This window comes from Ochotona curzoniae, unplaced genomic scaffold (assembly GCF_017591425.1).
Source record: "Ochotona curzoniae isolate NIBS_2020 unplaced genomic scaffold, NIBS_Ocur_1.0 contig_64, whole genome shotgun sequence".
NCBI classification, from domain to species: domain Eukaryota; kingdom Metazoa; phylum Chordata; class Mammalia; order Lagomorpha; family Ochotonidae; genus Ochotona; species Ochotona curzoniae.
The window spans coordinates 50,671,354-50,693,836 of NW_024466502.1; the positions used below are offsets into that span (position 1 = coordinate 50,671,354).

At 40.2% G+C, this 22,483-nt stretch overlaps 1 protein-coding gene across 1 annotated transcript in view; it reads left to right on the plus strand.

The window, feature by feature from the left end:
- The first annotated feature begins 270 nt into the window (after positions 1–270).
- SUPT20H (SPT20 homolog, SAGA complex component) overlaps positions 271–22,483 on the plus strand; it is a 43,979-nt gene continuing 21,766 nt past the window's right edge. The window contains exons 1-12 of the mRNA XM_040991499.1: positions 271–354; positions 2,470–2,560; positions 5,061–5,096; positions 5,765–5,823; positions 6,115–6,181; positions 9,049–9,175; positions 10,059–10,162; positions 13,027–13,143; positions 13,257–13,310; positions 19,239–19,378; positions 21,466–21,622; positions 21,715–21,771. Coding sequence (XP_040847433.1) covers positions 2,558–2,560; positions 5,061–5,096; positions 5,765–5,823; positions 6,115–6,181; positions 9,049–9,175; positions 10,059–10,162; positions 13,027–13,143; positions 13,257–13,310; positions 19,239–19,378; positions 21,466–21,622; positions 21,715–21,771 — 921 coding nt within the window. The 5' untranslated portion in view covers positions 271–354; positions 2,470–2,557. The remainder of the gene's footprint in view (positions 355–2,469; positions 2,561–5,060; positions 5,097–5,764; positions 5,824–6,114; positions 6,182–9,048; positions 9,176–10,058; positions 10,163–13,026; positions 13,144–13,256; positions 13,311–19,238; positions 19,379–21,465; positions 21,623–21,714; positions 21,772–22,483) is intronic.

Below are 22,483 nucleotides of genomic sequence, written 5' to 3' on the forward strand. Positions count from 1 at the left end.
TCCAGCAGGACCTCCTGCTCTGGCGGGTAACGGGTACAAGTACCCGTTCGCCGTGCAGACGCGGAACCGGGCTTGGCGACGATTCCCCAACGCCCCAGCAGCTCTCCCGCCGACGCCGGCACAGGCCGAAGCCGCCCGGAGCGGCCGCCTCCCGCGTCACTCCAGCCCGTCGGCCCCGCCCCTCGGGCCAAACCCCACCTCTTCCGCCCTCTGGCCCCGCCCCGACGCCCAGCCCGCCAATCGGAAGGGTGGCCGACGCCGGAACAGGCTTTTGGCGTCGCCCGACGGGCGAGTGGGCGTTGAGGCGCGGAGCTGGGGAGCCTTCCGAGGTCCGGCGGGTCTGCGTCAGCGCAGGTGGGATGGGAGTCCGTAGCTGGGCCCGGCGGGTCGGGGGTCCGCACCGGAGGGTCGGGGGTCCGCACAGGTGGGCTGTTCAAGGCTCGGGGGTTAACACAAGTGGGCCCGGCGGGTCGGGGGTCCGCACAGGTGGGCTGTCCGAGTCACGGGGTTCCGCACAGGTGCGTCGGGGGTCCGCACCGGCAGGACGGGGGTCCGCACAGGTGGGCCCGGCCTGCAGGCGCGCGAGGTTTGACGGGGGTCCGAGCGAGCAGCGTCTGTCCTCGGGGGAGCCCGGGACCCTCGGCCGGGCGGCCGGGCCGGCTGGATTGTTACCTGCGGAGGTCCAGCTGCCAGTGTCTTCAGCAACTCGCAGGAACGTTGGGTGGCGCTTGTGAGTGGGGAGTTAGTTGACAGCGGACCCAGGGGGAGCCAGGGCAGGGGTTGATGGTTAAACTCGCCTTCGATCCTGGCCTTCGCCGCCAGGAAACCATCGGTGCCCGGCGACCAGAAGTGAATTTGGAAGCAGTACCCCTGGAGGCCGTCTCCCTTGGACTGCCCCTTCTCGGCGTCCTGTGAAAGGCCAAAATTCAGCAGGAAAATGGTGTTAGTCTCTGAGGAGAACCAGGCCTTTGTCTTAAAATGCTTCTTTTAAGATAAGTAAAACTGGTGCTAGGATGAGTGAGTGCACCGAGGGTTGGAACGAGGGGTCTGTTCATTCTTGGTGAAGTCGCTGGGCGCTGAGCAGGGCCTTATTCTGCAAAGCCAAGGTTGATGACGATGATGACCATGTATTTCTCCTAAGCTCGAGACAATTTTGTAGGCGTAGCATTGTGTTAGATGCACAGTTGGTTTTTACCTGTAAACCTTATGAAATTTAAATTTACTTAACCCTGTCTTCAGTTTAGTTACCCCCTTCTTCCCTCCCTCTCCCCTCTCAAAAAAAAAAATATTTTTTTGAGGTCGTTACATTTTGTCTGTTGGTAGTTCTGCACCTTCATCTTTAGGTTGGGTGTTGGAATTTTTTTTCTTTCCTGCTGTCCCCCAACCCTGAGAAATTTTTTTCACCTAGATGTCATTGAAGTTTGCAGCTTCCGTGAGGAAAGGATTAACTTCTTTAAAACCTTTGTCTTTAAATTTATTGAAGAGGCAGTCCTTCAGTTCCTAACTGCTTGGCAACAGGCAGAGATGAGGCGGACCACCTCCTGGGGGAGGAACGTAATCCAGGGCTCCCATGGGAGTTGCAATGTGACACTGAGTGGAGGACCTAGAATTCTGCAGGATGGGGTGCCAGCATCCCGCCTGGCTTCTGATCTCCCAGTCGAGGCCTGCCCGCCTCCCCAGATCATGTCTCTCGTTTTCCCTGTGCGCCCAGAACCTGTGCAGTGCCTGTGAAGTCCTTAGGTTGTCAAATTTTCTTTTTATCTTGCTGTTGAAACGCAAACTGGCAAAAATCTAAGCAGACTCTCAGAATAAACGTATGCAGTCTCCATGCTAACGATGCAGTGCAATCAACATTGGCCAGGGGTTTCAGCCACATGCTGATTCCTGAGCTCTGATCCACAGCAGTTAGTTGGCATCTCTAGGAGGTGGCACGGGGGCATCCCACTACTCAGAGCTCTGCAGATTGCTCTTACAGGCTCAGGATGAGGCCCTTGTGCTGGAGGAAAGTTCTGGAACGTGTCTGGTTTCCTTAAGGTACAGGCACTCCAGGACTGGGAAGGAGCCGCATCTGAGAATTGCAAATTCATGCATTTGGGGGAATGTCGTTAAAGAGGATTGTTTTTTTCTGAATCAGCGTTGAATGCGTATCAATTAAGGCCAGTGGGTTGTCTAGTAGGATGACCTAAGGCAAGAATGAGAGTGGCAGCAGTGATGGTGGAGATGGTGGCACACTCAGCTTGCCTGGAATGCTAAATATTTTTGGAGTAAGAAAAATCAGATTTTATTTGCACATTAGTTTGCCTTACCTGGTTGAAACTACTTTTCAACAATAATGGACAGGCTGTGGTACTTTGCTTTTTTGTTGTAATGATTAAAAAGATATATAAAGAATGTTTGATAATTGTTAGATCATGTGCTTCTTGATAGCCTCATGCTAATGTGAAGGTTTTATTGTTTTTGCTCTTGCAGTACTTTTTATCAGATCGAGATGGTCCTCACCCTGTCTCCTCAGTGCCCATAAGTTTCTCTTCTTTCTGGACTCATACTTTACGCCACGATGGTAAGCTGCAGTTCACTGCGTTCAATTATGTTTTGGAATATTGTCTTCATTCATCTCTAGATAGTATGGATAAAGAGGTAACTCTTGTAAACTGTGGGAGTTACCCTAGCTGAGAAATTGCAGTAAAATAAATGAGTCATCTCAATTCAGTGTTACAATGATCACATCTAATTTATACAGTTAATCCAGCTATCTGTTCTTACATTTACAGAGTGTTGAAAAGACTTGTCCACTGGCAGGAGGATGGGTATAAATGGCGTTCCTTTTTAGGAGCAGAAGTTGCTCATTTTAAGGCTCCTTTATATTTAGCTATTACTAGTTGAAAGGCAGGGATCGCCTGGATTGCTGCGTGTGTTTTGAGCAGCGTTGGTGCTAGCCTTCCAGGGACACATGTCTGTTATTTGACTTATCAGTCCCTGAGCAGCTTTTGTCGTATGCATTTACGAAACACCATCTTCTAATGTTTTAAAGAAGCAGCAACATTTGACAGAATCAGTCCTGACCACCGCATGGAGTAGGACATCCAGTTAGATAAACCCACCCTGTAACACAAACCTCAGAAAATCTTCCTTCTCCTTTGGGGATGTGTCCTGTCTGTGCCTTGCCCTACGGGAGAAAAGTGGCACTGTCTCCATGGCCTTCTGACCTCACTTTCTGAGTTTTACTTATAGTATAGATTAATTTCTCTCTTAAGTATTTGAAAGGACTGGGGAATGGGGGCCCTGCAGGTATTTGTGTACCTTGCTGAGTCCTGGGACCCGATTTCAGTGGGAATCTGTTCCTGCTAAGATTTTTTTTTAAAGCCAATTGGTGTAAATTTCTTTTAACTGAACCTTTTGAAGCTACAGAGGCTCCAGGCTTTTCACTTACCACATTCAGATGTTGATACTGTCCGTTGTTTTTGATTGCAGTCTAACGAAAGGATCGGTTTCTCTTGTAGTTAGGAATTCTCCATCTACAAGCTAGTGTAGCACAGGCTCTTGGAACTAATCACGTGGTCGCTTCTTACCCTGCTGGGATTTTGGTAGGCGCTGTAGTTTTTACTACATGCAGTGTAGGTTAAATGATTGAAATCTTCTAAATAAAACACAAATTTAGGGCCCGGCACGGTGGCGCAGTGGCGCAGTGGTTAAGGTGCTCGCCTTGCACGCCCGGGATCCCATATGGGTGCCGGTTCTAATCCCGGCAGCGCCGCTTCCCATCCAGCTCCCTGCCTGTGGCCTGGGAAAGCAGTAGAGGACGACCCAAAGCCTTGGGACCCTGCACCCGCGTGGGAGATCTGGAAGAGGCTCCTGGCTCCTAACTTCGGATTGGCTCAGCTCCAGCCATTGTGGCTGCTTAGGGAGTGAACCATTGGACGGGAGATCTTCCTCTCTTTCTTCCTTTCTGCATATCTGCCTTTCCAATATAAATAAATAAATTTTTTTTTAAAAAAAAGGAAGTCTCAGAATTGAGGAAAATGTAGTTTCTTCATATTTCTCCTTCTTGCCTTAAAATAAGTCTGAGAAATGGATGAAGGATGGAGATTTACTAATAGATTCTAAACTTTATGTGTTGTAATAATACTATATTTCACCAGTTATACAATGCAATTTCTTTTTATATTTTAATACTAACAACTTAATGATAAGTATGCAGTGACAATTTAAAATGATTCAGTGTTACCTAAAATAATGCTGCCTGCTGGACAGGTGTGTTGTGCCTTGTCCATCATGCTTAAGACCAAAAGTATAATAAGATATATTGGGGATAAGACCCAACTTTAAACTCAGAATTCCTTTATATTTCACACATATTTTGTACTCAACAGTTTGACGATATTTGACTTATTCTTGATAATTTTATACATGCAGCAGTTTTTTTGGTACAAAGTTTCTGCCACTTAGGTTAGCGTGTCAGTGCTCAGAACGTTTCAGATTTTTAGATTAGTCATCCTGTAACTGTTGGCCTCAGCAGTTCGTTGAAACATGGTAATGATAGTCCTCCCTAATTGTTTCTACCAGACAGTGGGCTGGAGATATTGTGAACTCCTTTTATTAATAGGCATTTCTCATCTTAGATAAAGTGCCACCACAGCCCTTCACTCAGCCACAGGATTCCTAGTAGACTAGGAGCGTTTAGTTTTTGCCTCACTTCTATTACATGTGTATACGTGTTTTTCTGAATGGTGCTCCCAGAGTGTTGAAGTGAAGTTAATGTTTGTAAAGTGGTGGTAGCTACTATATCCAGCCCTCACCTAAACCGTCCTCACGAACTCCTGCTGTAGACCCTATTCTAGCAGTTCCTGTCTAATTTTCGTCGTAATCAGATGTGAAGACTGCTGTATTTTTTCTTTGTTAGGTATGTTGATCATGAAATGGGGTGAAAGAGAGAAAACTATTAAACCTGTTTTAGAAAATGAAACACATTTTAAGCATTTAATTAGAAGTATGAAATGTGTACTAAGTGACCTTTTATGAAAATAACTAACACTACTAAATGCACTGTTTACTTTTTACAGCAGCAAGCTTTGGAACAAGCTTTGGATCGTGCAGAGGTGAGGTGTGACTGGTTACATGTTAAAATCGTGTTATCTTTAGTTGATGAAAGTTACATTTTACAGTATTTGGTGTGTTATCTTAAGAGAAGAATTTTAATATTAGAGAAAGTATACAAATAATTTTCCTGTGCTTTTGTAGAAGTGCCTGGTGATGTTTGGCTCATCAATTACTTAGCATCATCAGAAATATTAATGATGTTATTGAATAAAAATTACTGAGAGAAGGACATAGAATTTAAAAAATTGTATTTTCCTATTTTGATATGTTTTCTGATTATGTAATCAATGGGGAAATAGTGAATATGTGTAGGTATATATATTGTCCTTGAAATTAGACATACCATTTCAGTCATTATGCATATCTGGTTAATGATAAAACATATTGAAGAATATTTCTGGTCATGAAATCAGTTGTGAAACTGCTTATATAATAACAATGAAAATACCATGCTAAATCTCAATTCAGTTGGAATTTCACTTGTTTGTAACATGTAACAGGATGTTGCATTATATCTTCCAACAAATTATATGATTTTACATGTTTCACAGACATGAGTAACAGAATAGCATGTTTAACCTTGCAGACCTCTTAGATAAGCAGTATTTAAGAGTATTTCATACCCAAGCAAAAAGCTAGCTGTTTTCATAAATTTTTCTTTTTTCAGTATGTCATTGAAAGTGCCCGACAGAGACCTCCTAAAAGGAAATACCTGTCTAGTGGAAGGTATGAACACGTGATTGGTGACAAACTGGGACTCATTGAAATACAGTAATAGCCATCATTTGCTGCCTGCCTACTAGGCAGTGAGCTATACCTGCTAATAGGTTCTGTGTATTGAAGGAATTCTAAGTTGGTGTTAGATAGCTACAACTCCACCCACCCCCAGATTGGGGGCAATTGAAGAAAACATGGGAAAACTTAAAGTAGGGAAAGTTAACATTTGTTTTATAATGATTACTATATAATTGTTACAGTTTTTATCTTTGTATCATCTGTATTTTATTTTTGTTTTAGAAAATCTATATTTCAAAAGCTTTATGATTTGTATGTTGAAGAATGTGAGAAAGAGCCTGAGGTTAAGGTAAATATACATTTTTTATGGGATTGTAGCTTTTGAAATGTTGATAGTCACTTCTGCAGCTGACCTGACCGGGATCCTCTGATTATTTTTGCCCTAGGCAGGAGTCAGGTGCTAAGGCAGAGGTAAAGAAACAGTTGTTGTTGAATAACATTGTCTCAGTGAGAGGGTTGAGTAAAACCATTGTGTGTCTTATCCCACTTCTTCATGAGGAGTCATTTATGAACTTAGGATAAGAGGAAAGTAACCTATTTCTTTATGATGATTTGCACTGAGAAGTCAAAGCTGGACATACAATAAATTCCATTGTGATAAGAAAGAATGGATTTGGTCACACAATATGTTCATGGCTATTTAAGTTTAAAGATGTGTTTATTTTTATTTGGAAGGAAGATTTTTCCCAAGAGAGAAGGAGAGACTGAGAGAAGGTCTTACATCTGGTTCACTCCCCAAATCAGAGCTGAGCTGATTGGAAGCTGGGAGCCAGGAGCCCTTTCTAAGTCTCCCACATGGATGCAGGATCAAAGGATCTGAGCTATCCTCTGCTGCTTTCCCAGGCCACAAGCAGAGAGCTGGATGGGAAGTGGAACAGCTAGGAGACGAATCAGTGCCCATTTGGGATACTGGCGCCACAGGGTAGAGGATTAGTATGTAGTGCCACTGTGCCAGCCCCAAAGTTCTAACTTTAAATTTATTCATCTTGGGCCCAGCGCGGTGGCGCAGTGGTTAAGGTCCTCTCCTTGCACACCCGGGATCCCATATGGGCGCCGGTTCTATCCCGGCAGCCCTGCTTCCCTTCCAGCTCCCTGCCTGTGGCCCGGGAAAGCAGTCGAGGACGGCCCAAAGCTTTGGGACCCTGCACCTGCGTGGGAGACCCGGAAGGGTCTCCTGGCTTCGGATAGGCATAGCATCGGCCGTTGCACTCACTTGGGGAGTGAATCATCGGACGGAAGATCTTCCTCTCTGTCTCTCCTCTCTGTATATCTGCCTTTCCAATAATAAAATAATAAGAATAAATCTTTAAAAAAAATTTTATTCATTTTAAACACAAAGCTATGGGCAGAAATATGATAGAAGTTGATTTCTTGATATCTTCTAAACACTCTTTGAAAGGACCTTAAAGTACTGTGAGCTTTTCTTGTCTTTAATTTTAGAATGTACACCGTATTTTTGAGCAGACAGCAAAGGAAGTCCCATGGTGTCTACCTTTAGAATCTTAAAATTGGGAAAAAAATGTTTGGTAAACTTGTACATAAATCATATGGTATCTATTCTGTAAGTTTTACTTGGGTACATTTAACATAGAGTATACAAACTTAAAATATGCATTCTTTAAGTTTTGTTGAATGCCATGTATGTACCTGGGAAATAATTACCACATTCAACATAATATACATTGTGTCACAGGTAAGATAGGAGAGAAACATATGTAAAAATTGTAAATTGGGGTTAGTAAGCTCCTGTACACAAAATATGACCAACTGCATGATTTTGTAAGTGAACTTTTATTGAAACCTGCCATACTGGTTTGTCTGGGTCTTTGAGGTACAAAGGTAGAATTTGCGTAGTTGCGACATGGAGCATTTGATCCACAAACCTAGACACTATCTGAAATTTGAAGAAATTTTCAACCTTTTGTTTAGATTAGATTGGTTTAGTATTGACTTGTTTTCTTGGAGAGATATACATAAACTGTTAGAATTATTCTGTCTCAAGTCAAATTATGAGGGTTTTTCTCTAATTGAAAAGATTTTCAAGTGTTTGTTTGCTCTTGTTTTTTCTTTGTAATGGTTAAAAGTTGTTTGCCATTTTTACCATTTTCAAATCGCATAGTATTTGATATTCTAGATCAAGAATTTATAATTCCTCTTTACAAATACATGTGCATGTGTGTATGTTCAAGTATATGTAAAATATGCAAAGCCGATTTGGTTTTCAGGGATGCTGGGAAAGTAAGTATACTGTTGAACCAGGTATTTTTCATAAGTAAGAATTTACGAAAAGAATTTCTGTGCCTAATCAGTGGGTTTTGTTTTAAATCCTGCGTTTCTAGAAGCATGGATTTTGACGTATGTACCTTGTGTTTTCCTGATAGCTTTTTAAACAAAACTGAACTTCTTTCTAAAATGTTAAATTGGATTTACAGAGAATTCTCTACTTTTCTTACTACTTCTTATGAAACATATTTTTCAATTTAACATGTTCCTGGTTAGAGCTATTAAACTTATTTGGATCTAATTTAGGTTACAAAATATTTAAGAAATTTGCATTTGCTCTCATACAACCAAAACTGATGTTCCAAATTCTTCATTTATGTTAGATTTATATGTAGTAGAAAACAATATTTTATCATCTGCATTTTTGTTTGTATCTAATAATTTTAGTGTTTTATATATTTGTATTTTCTAGGTAATTAAAAGCATATATTTTAAATCTTAAAAATTATTTTGAAGATCACCAAGTTTTCTGCTTAATGTGAACTAGTGTGTATAAAACTTAGTAATAGCTCAAAGTTAAGTTCACGCACCTAGTGGCTGGTTTCGTATGTGTCTGATAATGAAGAGCATCACTTTTTTTAAATTTTTGTTTATTTTTATTTTTGAGATGACATTTTAAATTTACATTGTAGTCATATACGTAATGCTTCTGTAAATCTGGAGTTTGAGCAGGAAAATAGGCAAGGGTATAAATAATGGTCAGATGAAAAGTTAGCTCTATAATGATGGTTTTGTAGATTTTGCCTATATATTCAGGATTATGATGTGGCCTACAAAGTAAAGCTTAATGTAGATCTGATTTATTCAATCATAGTAGTACTTTTTAAGGTTATACTGGATTGTTTTCATGAGCTTTGCCTCTTTTTAAAGCAGAAAATAAGAAGAAATGTGAACTTGTTGGAGAAGCTTGTTATGCAAGAATCTTTGTCATGCTTAGTGGTCAACCTGTATCCAGGAAATGAAGGATATTCTCTGATGCTCAGGGGAAAAAATGGATCAGGTGAGACCCTCAGGAGCATGGCTGCCACAGAAAGACTGCCCGGGGAGGACAATGTGCTGTTTTTAAGTTGATTCTTAGCTTTCCAAGTGTTTTGTCCCTTAAAACAGGGATGACTGAATGATAAGAGATTTTGATCTATAATTTATCTCCTGGTGTATTTTTGTAAGATTTAGAAGGCGTCTCAACTATGTGTGGTTAACTTTACAGAATATGCATTTGAAAGTATTCTTGTCAATGTGCCTTTGAAATCAAGTTAGAAAATACATGTTTTTTGAATGTTTGCCAAAGCTTTTGTTACATTGCTGTTTGTGCTTTTAGACAGTCTTAGCTGTTTATCGTATAATTCTTACTTTTGCATTTTAAATATACTGAGCCTGAAACCTTCAAATTTAAGCAGACTCTGCATTGTGACTAATTTCTTTGTACTAAACTAAGCTATTGTGAATATAAAAATAATTTTAAATATAAACATTCCTAGATTTTACTAAGGAGATATTTTGATAGTAATATGAGTTCTACAAAGAGTTTGCCTAGTTAAATTTTTCTTCTGTTAATTAGTTGTAAAACTGATATCAAGATAGATGAGGAACTAAAGTACCATTAATTTCCAGATTAGGTTGATAAGTGTATTTCCATTTAACTTCGACAGTGGAACTTCATCTCTTTCTGATTATTGACTGATTAAGATTGTAACATTATAGGAGGCAGTTTTCTACAGTGTACTAGGCATTTTTTTCACTTACTGCTCTTACCATCTTACACAATAATAAGTCTTTAGACATACATAATGTGATTGATTTGTAAGGCTTAAAGAAGGACATCAGAACTTTTTGGCTTTTTGTTTGTTGTTGTTTTTAATTTTATTTTGTGTTTTAAAATTAAGATTCTGAGACCATCCGACTACCTTATGAAGAAGGGGACTTGCTTGAATACTTGGATGCAGAAGAATTACCTCCTATCCTGGTTGATCTGCTAGAAAAATCTCAGGTACAAAATGTGTCTGTCTAGAGTCTCCTTATATTTGTTTCATGTGTATTAGTATGTGTAGATAAATGTGTTATAGCTATGTATAGATACATGCACATAAATGGCTATGTCATGCTTTGTGATAAATGCTGTTTAATCTTACCAGTTTTCCCAACAGTGCTTAGAACATGAAATGAATATTATACATGGTTATATGGAAATTGGTTTATGGAGGATATTTAACTTTGTACAGCACTGAAATACATAGAATTAAGTCAGTTCTGAAATGGCTATAATCATTAGCTCACCAGTAGTAAGTCTCTTTATAATAATAACAAAGAAATTATGAAAGAAATTATTTTATTTATGAAAATTTTCACTTGACTGTCAGAAACTGGTCTTTACATTTTTATTTTTTCATGGCCATTTGAAGTATTTGCTCCCTTGAACTCTGCTCCTGCTTTTTTACTGCATTGACTTAGCCACAGCCGTTCTGGGTCCTTAACGCAGGAAGCAGCCATCAACTGAGAGCTCCTGTTCGCTGCTAGCACCATTTAACCAGCATCGCCTTTACCTCGCTGCATTTTCTGCCTGCCTTCCTGTTAACAGGAATGGAGTATGGCGTTCCTGGGGCATCCTCCAGTTGCTTTCTGGATGGTCCTCTTTCTTCTTAAGGACCTGCAACTGAACATCTATATATATATATTTCTATCACAAGATACAGAATAAAAGAATACTGTACTGTCTCTTTTATTTTTTAAATTAAATCTACCCTCTCGCTGGCACTGTGATGTAGCAGGTTAAGCTGTGGCCTGAGACACTAGTATGCTGTTGGGCACTATTAAGTGCCTAAGCTGCTCCACTGCTAACTCCACTGGCAATGCAGTGGAAGATGGCTCAAGATTGCTTGGCCCCTGCCACCCACATGGGAGACCCAAATGAAGCTCCTGGGTTTGGGTTGGCACAGCGTCAACTGTTGTGCTCATTTGAAAAGTGGCCTAGCTAATGAAGGATTGTCTAGCGCTTTGTACCTTTGCTTTTCAGATAAACACGTCTTAAAAAAGAAAAGAAAATCGTCGCTAACCATTGGTCATTCTCAGCATTTTCTGTTTCTGATAACAAAACTGTTTGGAAAATTCTCTCTGATCTTCATCTCTTTTTTCTTCCATCCACCTCATTTGTCAATATGACATCCATTCTACAAAGTTGCTAGTAATCTGCATGGCACTTTTCTGATCTGACCCTAATTGGGGTCTTAGAAAATGTCATTGTATGTGGCTACTTCCTCCTTGAAGTAGCTCTGTTTGGATTCTGAAATATCGCATTCCTGGGTTTCTTCTTCCTTCTGTCTCTCTCTTTTCAGTCTTTGCTGTCATCTCCAGGTTGCTGAATTTCAGGAAACTGTTCTAGAGCCCAGACAAACAAAGTAACCAAAATGACATTCTTTCTCTGAATGAAATTAACCAATTTTGAGGGGTTTTAGAGTTACATAATCCCTTGCATTTCTCCAAGCTCCCAATCTACTTACTGAGACATATGCTAGCTTCCTCAAAATTAACATGAAAAAAATAAAACTTTTTCTTTATCTCCCAAATCATTTCCATCACCAGTCGTTTCAGTGTTACAGATGATTCTACTTTTAACTTCTACATTCAGTACTTCAACAAATATCACCTCCCTTATGTATAGTCATGATGTACCATGGTTACCTTGCTGAACTTGCATTCTAGAATCCCACAAATCAGTTCTTGGACAGCCAGCTTAAGTTTATGAAACAAAAATGGAAAAACACAGCAAGCAAACATCCCTGCTTTAAGTCATCCAGTGCCCTCCTAAAAGGACAGGGACCCCTGTTTTGCTGTTTGTCTTCTCCTTACCACTTATGCCCCTCAGCCACTGCACCTTCCTTACTGAAACTCCCCAACTTAAATCCTGCTATAAGGTCTTGCCATTTGCTCTTCCTCCTATCTAGAATGATCTGTTCAAGATTCCTGGTCCTTTCTCGTGATTCAGGTCTCAGTGAAAACGTTACTGCCTCCAGTGGGTTTATAACTTAATATATCATCTAAATTAGCCTTCTGTTTTTACTTCCTTTAGAGCGTCATTGAAATGTCTTGTTTGGCTTTCATGCTTAGTGCCTGTTTCCCGCACTGAGAACAAGTGTTGTCTTATTGCTGGGTCTGTGAAGTTTATTGAATGGTGCTGGGTGCATGGTACACATTGTGATTGCTCAGTAAATTTTCTGCTGATTAAAAGAATGTATACAAGAATGACTGCTAACATGGAGATCGCCCTGCGCACTAGAAGTTCCAAATGAGTGAAAAACATGGTAACATCAGTGACTGTGGCAATTAGTGATTAGCAAGGCTTGAATGATACAGTTCCTTGTATTTGGATAAAGGACTAGAAAACATTTTCAATTTGAATTTGTATCTAGCTTTTATCCTACTAGTAATAAAGGCTTACATTTTATTTTTGGGTATCTCAGCATTGCAGACAGAGAGCTTATATCAGGAAGCAGAATCTCTGGCAAGATTGATTGGCAATTTATAACAATGACAAATTTGATAGCAGTGAACCCACTAGCTTCAGAGCCACAGTGATTCCCAATTCCCAGGATCTGTCAAAAGTAATCTGTTGACTTTGTAGTGATAATGTTGGTCAGTAATTAAAAAAAACACTGGTTAGTTTTAAACTGATTCTTGAGTGATAGTGATGGACATAAGATAATTGTTCTTGAATATTTATACAGTGAGAAATATCCCGAGTGGATCCATCCCACAAGCATTGTATGACAGTGTGAAGAATGAGAAGCGTTTCCCACAAGCCCGTTTATTTAGACTTTGGAAAAATGACATCTACCTAACTATGCTTATCCAAAATAGGTTAACATTTTTCACTGTGGATGTGTCATAGCGGAAATACGTGACTATAGGCAGTCCAGTAACATGAAACCTCCTGGCTACCAAAGTAGGCACATTCTCTTACGTCCAACAATGCAGGTAAGGAATGATCAATTAAGAAATAATTTTTTAGGTTTTGTTTGTTACATTCATTTTTTGCTGTGTTTGTGTGCATACACATTAATGTATTTTTAAATTTTTATTTCTTTTAGACTTTAATCTGTGATGTGCATTCAATAACAAGTGATAACCATAAATGGACCCAGGTTAGTTGTTTCGGGTTTTTTTTTTTTTTTAAAGATTTATTTTTATTATTTTTTCATTGGAAAGGCGGATATACAGAGAGGAGAGACAGAGAGGAAGATCTTCCGTCCGATGATTCACTCCCCAAGTGAGCACAACGGGCCGATACTATGCCGAACCGAAGCCAGGAGCCTCTTCAGGGTCTCCCACGCGGGTGCAGGGTCCCAAAGCTTTGGGCCGTCCTCGTCTGCTTTCCCAGGCCACAGGCAGGGAGCTGGAAGGGAAGCAGGGTTGCCGGGATTAGAACCGGCGCCCATATGGGATCCCGGGCGTGCTAGGCAAGGACCTTTAACCACTTGCGCCACCGCGCCGGGCCCCAGTTGTTTCGGTTTTTAATCCCAGACTGGCAAAACATGGGATGAAGCAACAAGCCACATCTGTTTTCTGCTCATATTTACACATGAATTGATTTGAAAGGCAGAGTTACAGAGAGAGAGGAGAGACTTAGAGAGAACTCTTTGATCAGCTAGTTCACTCTGTAAATGGCCAGAGTGGCCAAGGGTGCGAACTGTTGCTCCGTGGGATGCTGATGTTACGGGTGATGACTAAAACACAGCACCAGCTGCTGGATTTCTTTAGCTATGCAGTAATTCTGCAAGGATTCCTAACAGTTGGATCCTAGTTACTTAAGACCCAGTTACTTAGGCTCTGTAATGGCCAATTTGAAACTTGAAACTTTGAAAACTCTTTAATCCTTATCTCTCAGATTGAAGAAAAATGCTTTTACCATGGATGCAAATAAGTCATTGATTTTCAGTTATCCAGAATTCTAAAGCTGGCCAAGCTATCTTTTTTATTCTGCCCTCTTCCCCCCCTCCCCATTTGTAATGCACGCAGTGGCGCTGGGGAGCCTTTGTCATCCCTGAAGATAGCCAGGTCACTCTCCCGTTCTGATTCAGTGTGTGTTATAGTTTCAAAAGAAGATTCATTTCTCCGCTATCATAGATAGGAAAAATAACTAAATTAAAAGAAAATACCAGTCACAAAACTCCCTTGATGAAATTTGATTATGAAGTCAAATTTCTTTTTAAAGATATATTTATTTTTATTGGAAAGTCAGATACACAGAGAAGAGAGAGAAAGAGAGGGAGATCTTTTATCCACTGATTCATTCCCCAAGTGGTTGCAACAGCTGGAGCTGCACTGATCTAAAGCCAGAAGCCAGGAGCTTCTTTCCAGAGCTGAGCTGCACCAAAGCCAGGAACCAGGAGCCTCTTCCAGGTTTCCCATGTGGGTGCAGCGTCCCAAGGCTTTATCCTTTCTCGACTGCTTTCCCGGACCACAAGCCAGGGAGCTTAGGTGATAAGCTTATGGAAAACTTTGCAGTGAAAAGATCTGAATTGTAAATGGGACACCTGCTAATCATGTGATGTGTGAGAGGAAGTATGTAGCAGTACCAGTAAATAATTTTATTCTGAACAAATGAAGCTTATAGTCAGTCAAGCTTCACATTTGGATTCTTGGAAAAGAATCCATTAAGTGGTATAATGTCAGTTCCAGGTGGGAGATTCAGTTAAGATGCACTATTGTGGCAAGTTAAGCCGCTGCCTATGATGATGGCATCCTATATGGGCCCCTGTTCAAATTTCAGATATTCTACTTCCTGTTCAGTTCCCTGCTAATGCACCTGGATGTATGGGCTCAGTACTGTTGCAGCTACCTTTTGTCTCTCTCCCTCGTTCTGTCTCTCTGTTTTGTGTCTCTCTCTAAATGAATTTTTTTTTAAAAAAAGGATTCAGTTAAATTCAACAGACACATGGAAAAAGAAAAGGGACGAGGTGATCATAGAAGTAGAAAGATGCTTAAAGAGACAAAAAACCAAATACATAAAGTGGTAGATCTTGTTTGAGCTGAAGTTCAACCAACCAATTGAAAAATACACTATTGTAGATAATTTGGGAGAAATTTAAATCTGGACCAGATCTTAGAGGACTTTAACCAACTAGCAGTCTATGCTATTGAGTTCTCAAAAGAGATAAGAATACAGGAGGAACAAGATGGTGGAATAGGGTAAGGACACGTTTAAACAGGTGGAGAATCATTAGCCAGGGTGAAGCAGTAAGAGCAGATTCGAGGAAGTAGGAGAGGAAACCTGATGCAGAGGGTCACCTGGAGACTGATGGACATGGGGAAGCAGTGCAAACAACGATGTGGTGCTGCAGTGACCCTGCACCCCGGTGGCATTCAGTGAGTGGTGATCCAAGCTCCGCCAGTGACCAGAGCTCCACCAGCAGCCAGGTGGGAAGCGGAGTTCACCAGGAGCTCAGGAAGTGAATGCAGGCAAAGAACAGTCCATTATGCTATTGTGTATGATCGGACCAAGAGCAGAAATAGAGTAGCAGACCCAAACAGGCAGTGTGGAAACAGTGAATTTCAGAACCCAGACCCCCAACATTGCCACACCAGGCACCATTTTGTGTAGTAAGGCAAAGGCTGGGGGACTGGAAGTACAACAGCAAGCTGTGTAAGTGCTAAGCCAGGAGTGACCTCATTTCTGACTCAGTGCATTGCACTGTTCCCCCAGAAAAAACAATAGCAATGTGGCAACCTACAGGTTCCACCTAAAGCAGGTCCAAGTAGTCCCCAGACATAATGGCCAACAGATGCAGAAATTCACCAGTGCCACATGAATCGCCATTGTGTACTGTGTGACAAAGGCATGGGACTGGAGGAACAACAATGAACTGTGCATGCATTAAGTTGGGAACAAACTCACTTCCAGCTCAGTGCATTACACTGGTCCCACAGGGGAAATAGTACTGAGTTTGACCTCCTACGGATCCCACTCAAAATAGATCTGGGTAGCCCTCTGACCTAACACCAGCAGATTCTGGCAAGATCAGCACCACCAACAACCTAGTTATACAGCACATCTGGTGTCTCCCTAATCCTGGGAACTACAGGAACTGAAAAGAGGAGAAATTCAGCCACAGCATGGAATCGTAGGAAGTGGAGAGTGGTGAGCCAGGGGCTGGGGCCACAAAGACTGGTAGAAGCCTAACACAATCACTCAGACCTGAAACTCGCTGAGGGCAATGGCACCAGTGACTGAAAGAACCTAGGACCAAAAGCAGTCAGAAAAATCTAACTGTAGACCTGTGGGTGACACAGCTTAGAAACCTGCCCCAAGAAGAAGAATCTGCTAACCAGGAGTGCAGTAACCAAGAGCAAAAGAAGAGACAGAGGAACAGTGAGTATTACTGAAGACTCCCCTGCAAAGGAGCAAAAGCCTTTGCCAGTCTCAGAGATGGCTGAGGAATACATTGAGGAAATAGGGGCAAAAGAATTTAACAAACTTGTGACAAAGCTTCTTAGCAAAAATAAGAAGCATATGTAGAAATTTAAGGAACATTGACATTGAAGCAAAATCAAGCAGAATTTTTGGAAATGAAGGACACAATGGAGCAAATTAAAAATTCAGTATAAAGTCTCAATAATGAATGAAGCAGAAGAAAGAATCTCAGAGTTGGAAGATGTTTCTTGCCACAATGGGAAAACCAAAGCTTGGAGCAGGGCCCAGTGAGGTAGCCTAGTGGCTAAAGTCCTCACCTTACTCGTGTTGGGAGCCCATATGGGCGCCGGTTCTAATCCTAGTGGCCCCGCTTCCCATCCAGCTCCCTGCTTGTGGCCTGGGAAAGCAGTCAAGGACAGCCCAAAGCTTTGGGACCCTGCACCCGCTTGGGAGACAAGGAAGAGGCTCCTGGCTCCTGGCTTTGGATCAGCTCTTCTGGCTGTTGCAACCACTTGGGGAGTAAGTCAGTGGATATAAGATCTTCTCTGTCTCTCCTCCTCTTTTGTATATCTGACTCTCTAATAAAAATAAATAAATAAAAGCTCAGAGCACATCTGGGTCAAGCTAAAAAAAAATATTCAAGAATTAAGAGACACTATTAAAAGGCCAAATATAAGAGTAATGGGAGTTTCCAGATGTGCAGAGAGGCTGGGGTTAAAGCTGTATTCAATGAAATAATAAATGAAAACTTTCCTTTTGTGGAGAAAGAATTGCACAATAACATACAAGAGGGGCACAGACCTCCTAACAGTGTTGACCAAAAATAATCTTCTCAACACATGATAATCAAGCTCTCTTCAGTCGGACATAAGAAAAAAATCTTTTAGTGTGCATATGTAAATAGTCAATTGACGTATAGAAGAACTCCAGTCAGGCTCACAGCTGACCTCTCATGGGAAACTATAGGCCAGAAGAGAATGGAACTTCATATTCTTGATTCTAAAAATTAAAAAAAAAAAATTGTCAGACCAGAAAAACATACCCAGCAAAGCTTTCCTTTATCTCTGAAAATGAAATAAAATTCTTCCACAGTAAAGAAAAGCTCAAAGAACATACCTCTTCCAGACCTGCCCTATGAAGGATATTTAAGTTGTTCACTTGACAGAAAAAAAGAAAAAGCAAGTGTGGGGAACATCCCAGTAACATGACAAAGGAAGACAAAAACAATGAACAACCCATTGAATGACAGGACCAAATTACCACCTATTCAAATTACCCCTGAACATGAATAACTTTAACTCATCCATAAGACATTATAGATTAGTAGACTGGATAAAAGTAAAAAGCCCATCTCTGTCTCCCACAGCAGACATGTTTCACCACGATCAGCACAAACTATCATGGATTTTAACGTTTTTATTTTCCGTTCTTCAAAACACTTTTTTTCTCGTTAAATTCTTCACTGGCAGTTCATATAGTAGCATCATTTTCTTCAACAAAGTTGATTTTCATTTCTTCAGCGACACATTAGTCATTCAGTAGCATATTAATGAGCTTCATGGTGTTGTGAATTTCTATTTTCCTGTTGCTGACTTTGCCTTTTGGCTTTTCGTTAAAGGCGATTTATAGTAACTGTGTAATGGAGATTATCAAATCCAGATGTGAGGATGCAATGCAGTATGAATCTCTACTTCCAGATCAAAAAAGGACTCCCAATGATACTGTCAAATATATCTTGACCATAGGATGCTGGACTCTGTACCAATGTCCATGCCCACCATGTCAGGATGGACTTATGACTATTTATGAAGAATTATACTGTTATAATAATATAGGGGAGATTGGGGCAGGAGGGATTTTGTGGAGTGGGTATATCCCAGAATCTATGGCTCTGTATCATTAAATAATAAAAGCATGAAAAATAAACAATGATGAATTACATATTTTAATCATTACAGCAAATCCAACAAAAATGCAAGTGAACTATTGTAAATGAAATTGACTATTGGTACATAGGTTTCATTACACATAGCCTTGAAAATACTGAAAATACAGAATTACTGAAAGTAATTATTTTTCTTTTGTAGAAATTCTTATTCATTATTTACTCGACTTCTAAATTAAATTTGAATTATAGCTATTAAGATAATTCATAGGTTAAGCAAAAATGGTAGGGCTCAGTAACAAAGTTTATATAAAATACTAGGTAAAAGTCTGTGCTTTGAAAGTGAGCATATAGAGTTGGCACAATAATTCTTGTGATTAAACCGCGTATAGAATGGGATTATTGTCAGTGACTGGAAGTGTCGTAACCCATTGGGACTGCTCTCTGCAGGAGTAGATGATTTTGTCTCTTGTGCTCAATATTTTATCTTTAACTCCCAGGGGGGCGTAGATACTTAATAAATACTTGTTAAATTAATGAACAGGCATTCTTAAAATATAATACACTCTAAAAACTACAGAATTCTTACTAGAAATTTGTTTATGCTGTCAAGGTGTTAAAGGTAGTTACACCTTCAATGTATTTTGTAATGCTGGATTTTATATTTCTTACCAAAATTACAGGTAATAGTTCTAGATTTATTTAATAAATGCAAATGATTACGTTTTTGAACACCTTGCATGTGATTATGCCATTTGCTGTTTTCTGTTTCAGGAAGACAAACTTTTACTTGAGAGCCAGCTGATCCTTGCGACAGCTGAACCACTGTGTCTTGATCCATCCATAGCTGTAACTTGCACCGCAAACAGACTGCTTTATAACAGACAAAAGATGAACACACGTCCAATGAAACGGTAACTGCCCATATGTAAGGGTGAACCAGACTCTGGGTATTCTGGATGTTGTGTTTTGTGCTTTCTCCCTCAGAGTGTAAGTGCCTTGAAGCTTTTTTTTTTTTTTTTTCTATCAAGTTTCTACTACTCTGCTTCCTATTGAAGCATTGACATTTTCTGCAATTTGCAAGAACTAACTTCCTATAAGTTTACAATTTATTTAATTTATGTTCCTACCAAAAAGATACTGAAGATTGAGAGATTGAAAGAAGACCAAACGTGGACAGATACTTTATAACTTCATAGTAACCAGTTTAAGGTTTGTTCATCTTTCACAGTTCAGAAAAATATCAAAATTTCAGGAGTTAGTTTGTAATTATTTTTTATAACATCAAAATTTATCTTAAATATCTTAATCTTTTCTGAATAGGGATGCATTTTAATTTAGGATACAGTTGTATTTGACTCAGTTATTTGGAAGTTCCAGTTTGGAGAGGCTCAAAAACATAGCTATCTTGTAAGTTCCATGATTTTCTAATAAATAGTATGTTTAGTTGGAAAAGTGAAACCTTGCAGATGTGAAACAAGTACAAGTAGGACCCAGTCCAGTGAAGTCTCTGTTTATGTGTTTCTTGGTCTGGTACCAATACCTTACTCCAAGCCACTATCATCACCACGATTTCAGTAACAAACTCATGGCTGGCCTTCCACCTTTGTTTCCCTCTGGTCTAGTTACTATTTAAGCAGTGTAATCTTTTTAAAAACCTCAAACCCCATCATACTACCCCTTGCTTAAATTCCCCCAAAGCATTGTACTTCACTTTAAACCAAACACACTTAGACAGACATTTGGTTACAGTGTTTAAAATGCTGGCTGGCATAGCCACATCCCGTTATAGTGCCTTATATTGATGCCTGGTTCTGTTCCCAGTCCAAGCTTCCCTTTGTTGTGTGGACCCCAGGAATTAGCAGATGATGCTAATTAGAACTCTACCACCTGTGAGAGGCTAGGATTGAATTCCCAACTCAGAATTCTGCCTTGGCTATCACCATTGCAGGGATGTGGGGAATATACCAACAGTCCCCTATATATGCCTCTCTAGTTAGTTAGAAAAAACAAATTTATATACAAAAATATATTGGTCTTCAGAGTCCCCTACTGTCTGAAGTCATCTACTGCTGATACTAGTCATATCAACCTTTTTTTTTTTGAAGATTTATTTATTTTGAAAATCAAAGCTTGGGAGATAGAAAGGGAGAGAGAGATCTTCCATCTTCTGGCTCACTCCCCAAGCGGCTACAACAGCTAAACCTGGGCCAAGTCAAAACCAGGAGCCAGAAGCTTTCTCTAGGTCTCCCATGTCAGTGGCAGGGTCCCCAACGCCTTGTCCATCTTCCACTGCTTTGCTTAGGCCATTAGCAGGGGCACAGCTAGTGCACATGTGGAATGCTGGTGTACAGGTGGTGGCTGTACCCCTACACCTGCTTTTTCCTTTGAAAACTGTTCATTTTTTTCTCTGTTCCTTTTCAAATTCTGTTCTTAATACTTACTCCTTCATCTTTCATGATTTCTTTTCCCCTTCCCCCAAGAGAATTTCCCCTCAATGTTAATTCCAAGAACGTTAGAAGAATTGGGATTTCAATGACTGGGTCTCCCTGGAGTTTTTAAGCTATCAGCTTTGTCCACACAGAGGATGCTCGACAGGGATGCTTCAGGTTTCTGTAACGCAGCTGGCTCCCAAGGAGACTCGGGCTTAGGTGTCACTGCTTCAGCAGCCAGCACGCTCTGCACCTGCCTGGTGGTCTTCAAATCCAGCAGCAGGAATGTGCCCTGAGACTGACTGTCTCTGATACCTCTTGCCTGTCTTTCCAGTTTCTTGTCCAAAGAGTTCTTCCCTTTCCTCCTGTCGTTGATGGTGGCCCCCTCTCTGTCACTTAGCACATTACTGTGTGTTTTACCTTCTGCATACTGCTATGTGAATTCTGAAATTGTTGATTTGTAAATGTCTTTCTCTTTAGGAACTGTCAGCTCCAGAATTGTCATGCTGCAGACCTGGGGATTTTGGTTTGTTTTACTAGCTTTAATTCGACATCTCTTAATGTTTCAGATGTTTCAAGAGGTATTCCAGGTCCTCTCTGAACCGGCAGCAGGATCTGTCTCATGGTCCTCCACCTCCTCAGCTGAGATTACTTGATTTCTTACAGAAAAGAAAGGAAAGAAAAGCAGGTCAGCATTATGACCTCAAAATTTCAAAAGCAGGAAATGTAAGTATGTAATTTGTAAGTAAAACTCATTTTGCCATCATACCTACCTTCCTTTGAATTTTCATTGTGTTTATTCTTTTTTAATTTTTCAGTGTGTAGATATGTGGAAACGGAGTCCATGTAATTTGGCCATACCTTCTGAAGTGGATGTAAGTCAGTGTGTGGATTGCGTTGTTCATGTAAGGTTGCCTAGGTGGCTTATACTACTGGAAATCAAAAAAATCTTATTTTAAAAACAGAATTTTGTTAAAGAAATAATTGTAGTAATTGTTTTTATAACCTACATATTCCTTTTTTTAAAGACATATTTATTATTTATTTAAAAGAGAAAGTGCAGAGTAATCCTTCATCTTCTGGCTCACTCCCCGATGGCCGCAGATGCCAAAGCTCAGCCAAACTAGGCTTGCTGCTCTGTGTTCTTTCACACTGTGTCAGAGCATGACTCTTTGATGTAGTTCTGTGCTTCAAGCAGAAATAATAAAATAACTTCAGAATGTTGAAAAGTTTGGAATAGAATACAAATGAAATAAATTGCTCTGGCTTTTCTGCCTTATAGTGTTTCTTCTCTCAAACTGATTACCTTTAAAGATTGCTAGTAACGGAGCAGGAGCTGACATAGAGGCTTTCAGTAGTTTTCTCTACTGATCCATGACATATATAAGTCATAAGTGGTCAAAGTTAAAAGAGGACAATTTTGATAAAAGGTATATTTTATATTTCTGTTTCCTTCCCCAGCGTTCTTTCTTATTGCTAATCTGACTCTTAGTAATTGTTTTGCTGTTTTCTCAGATTTGTTCTTTTGTGTTTATCCTAGCCTACCATTTGCACTATTTCTTAATTTTTTTTAAAATGTGGAGTTAA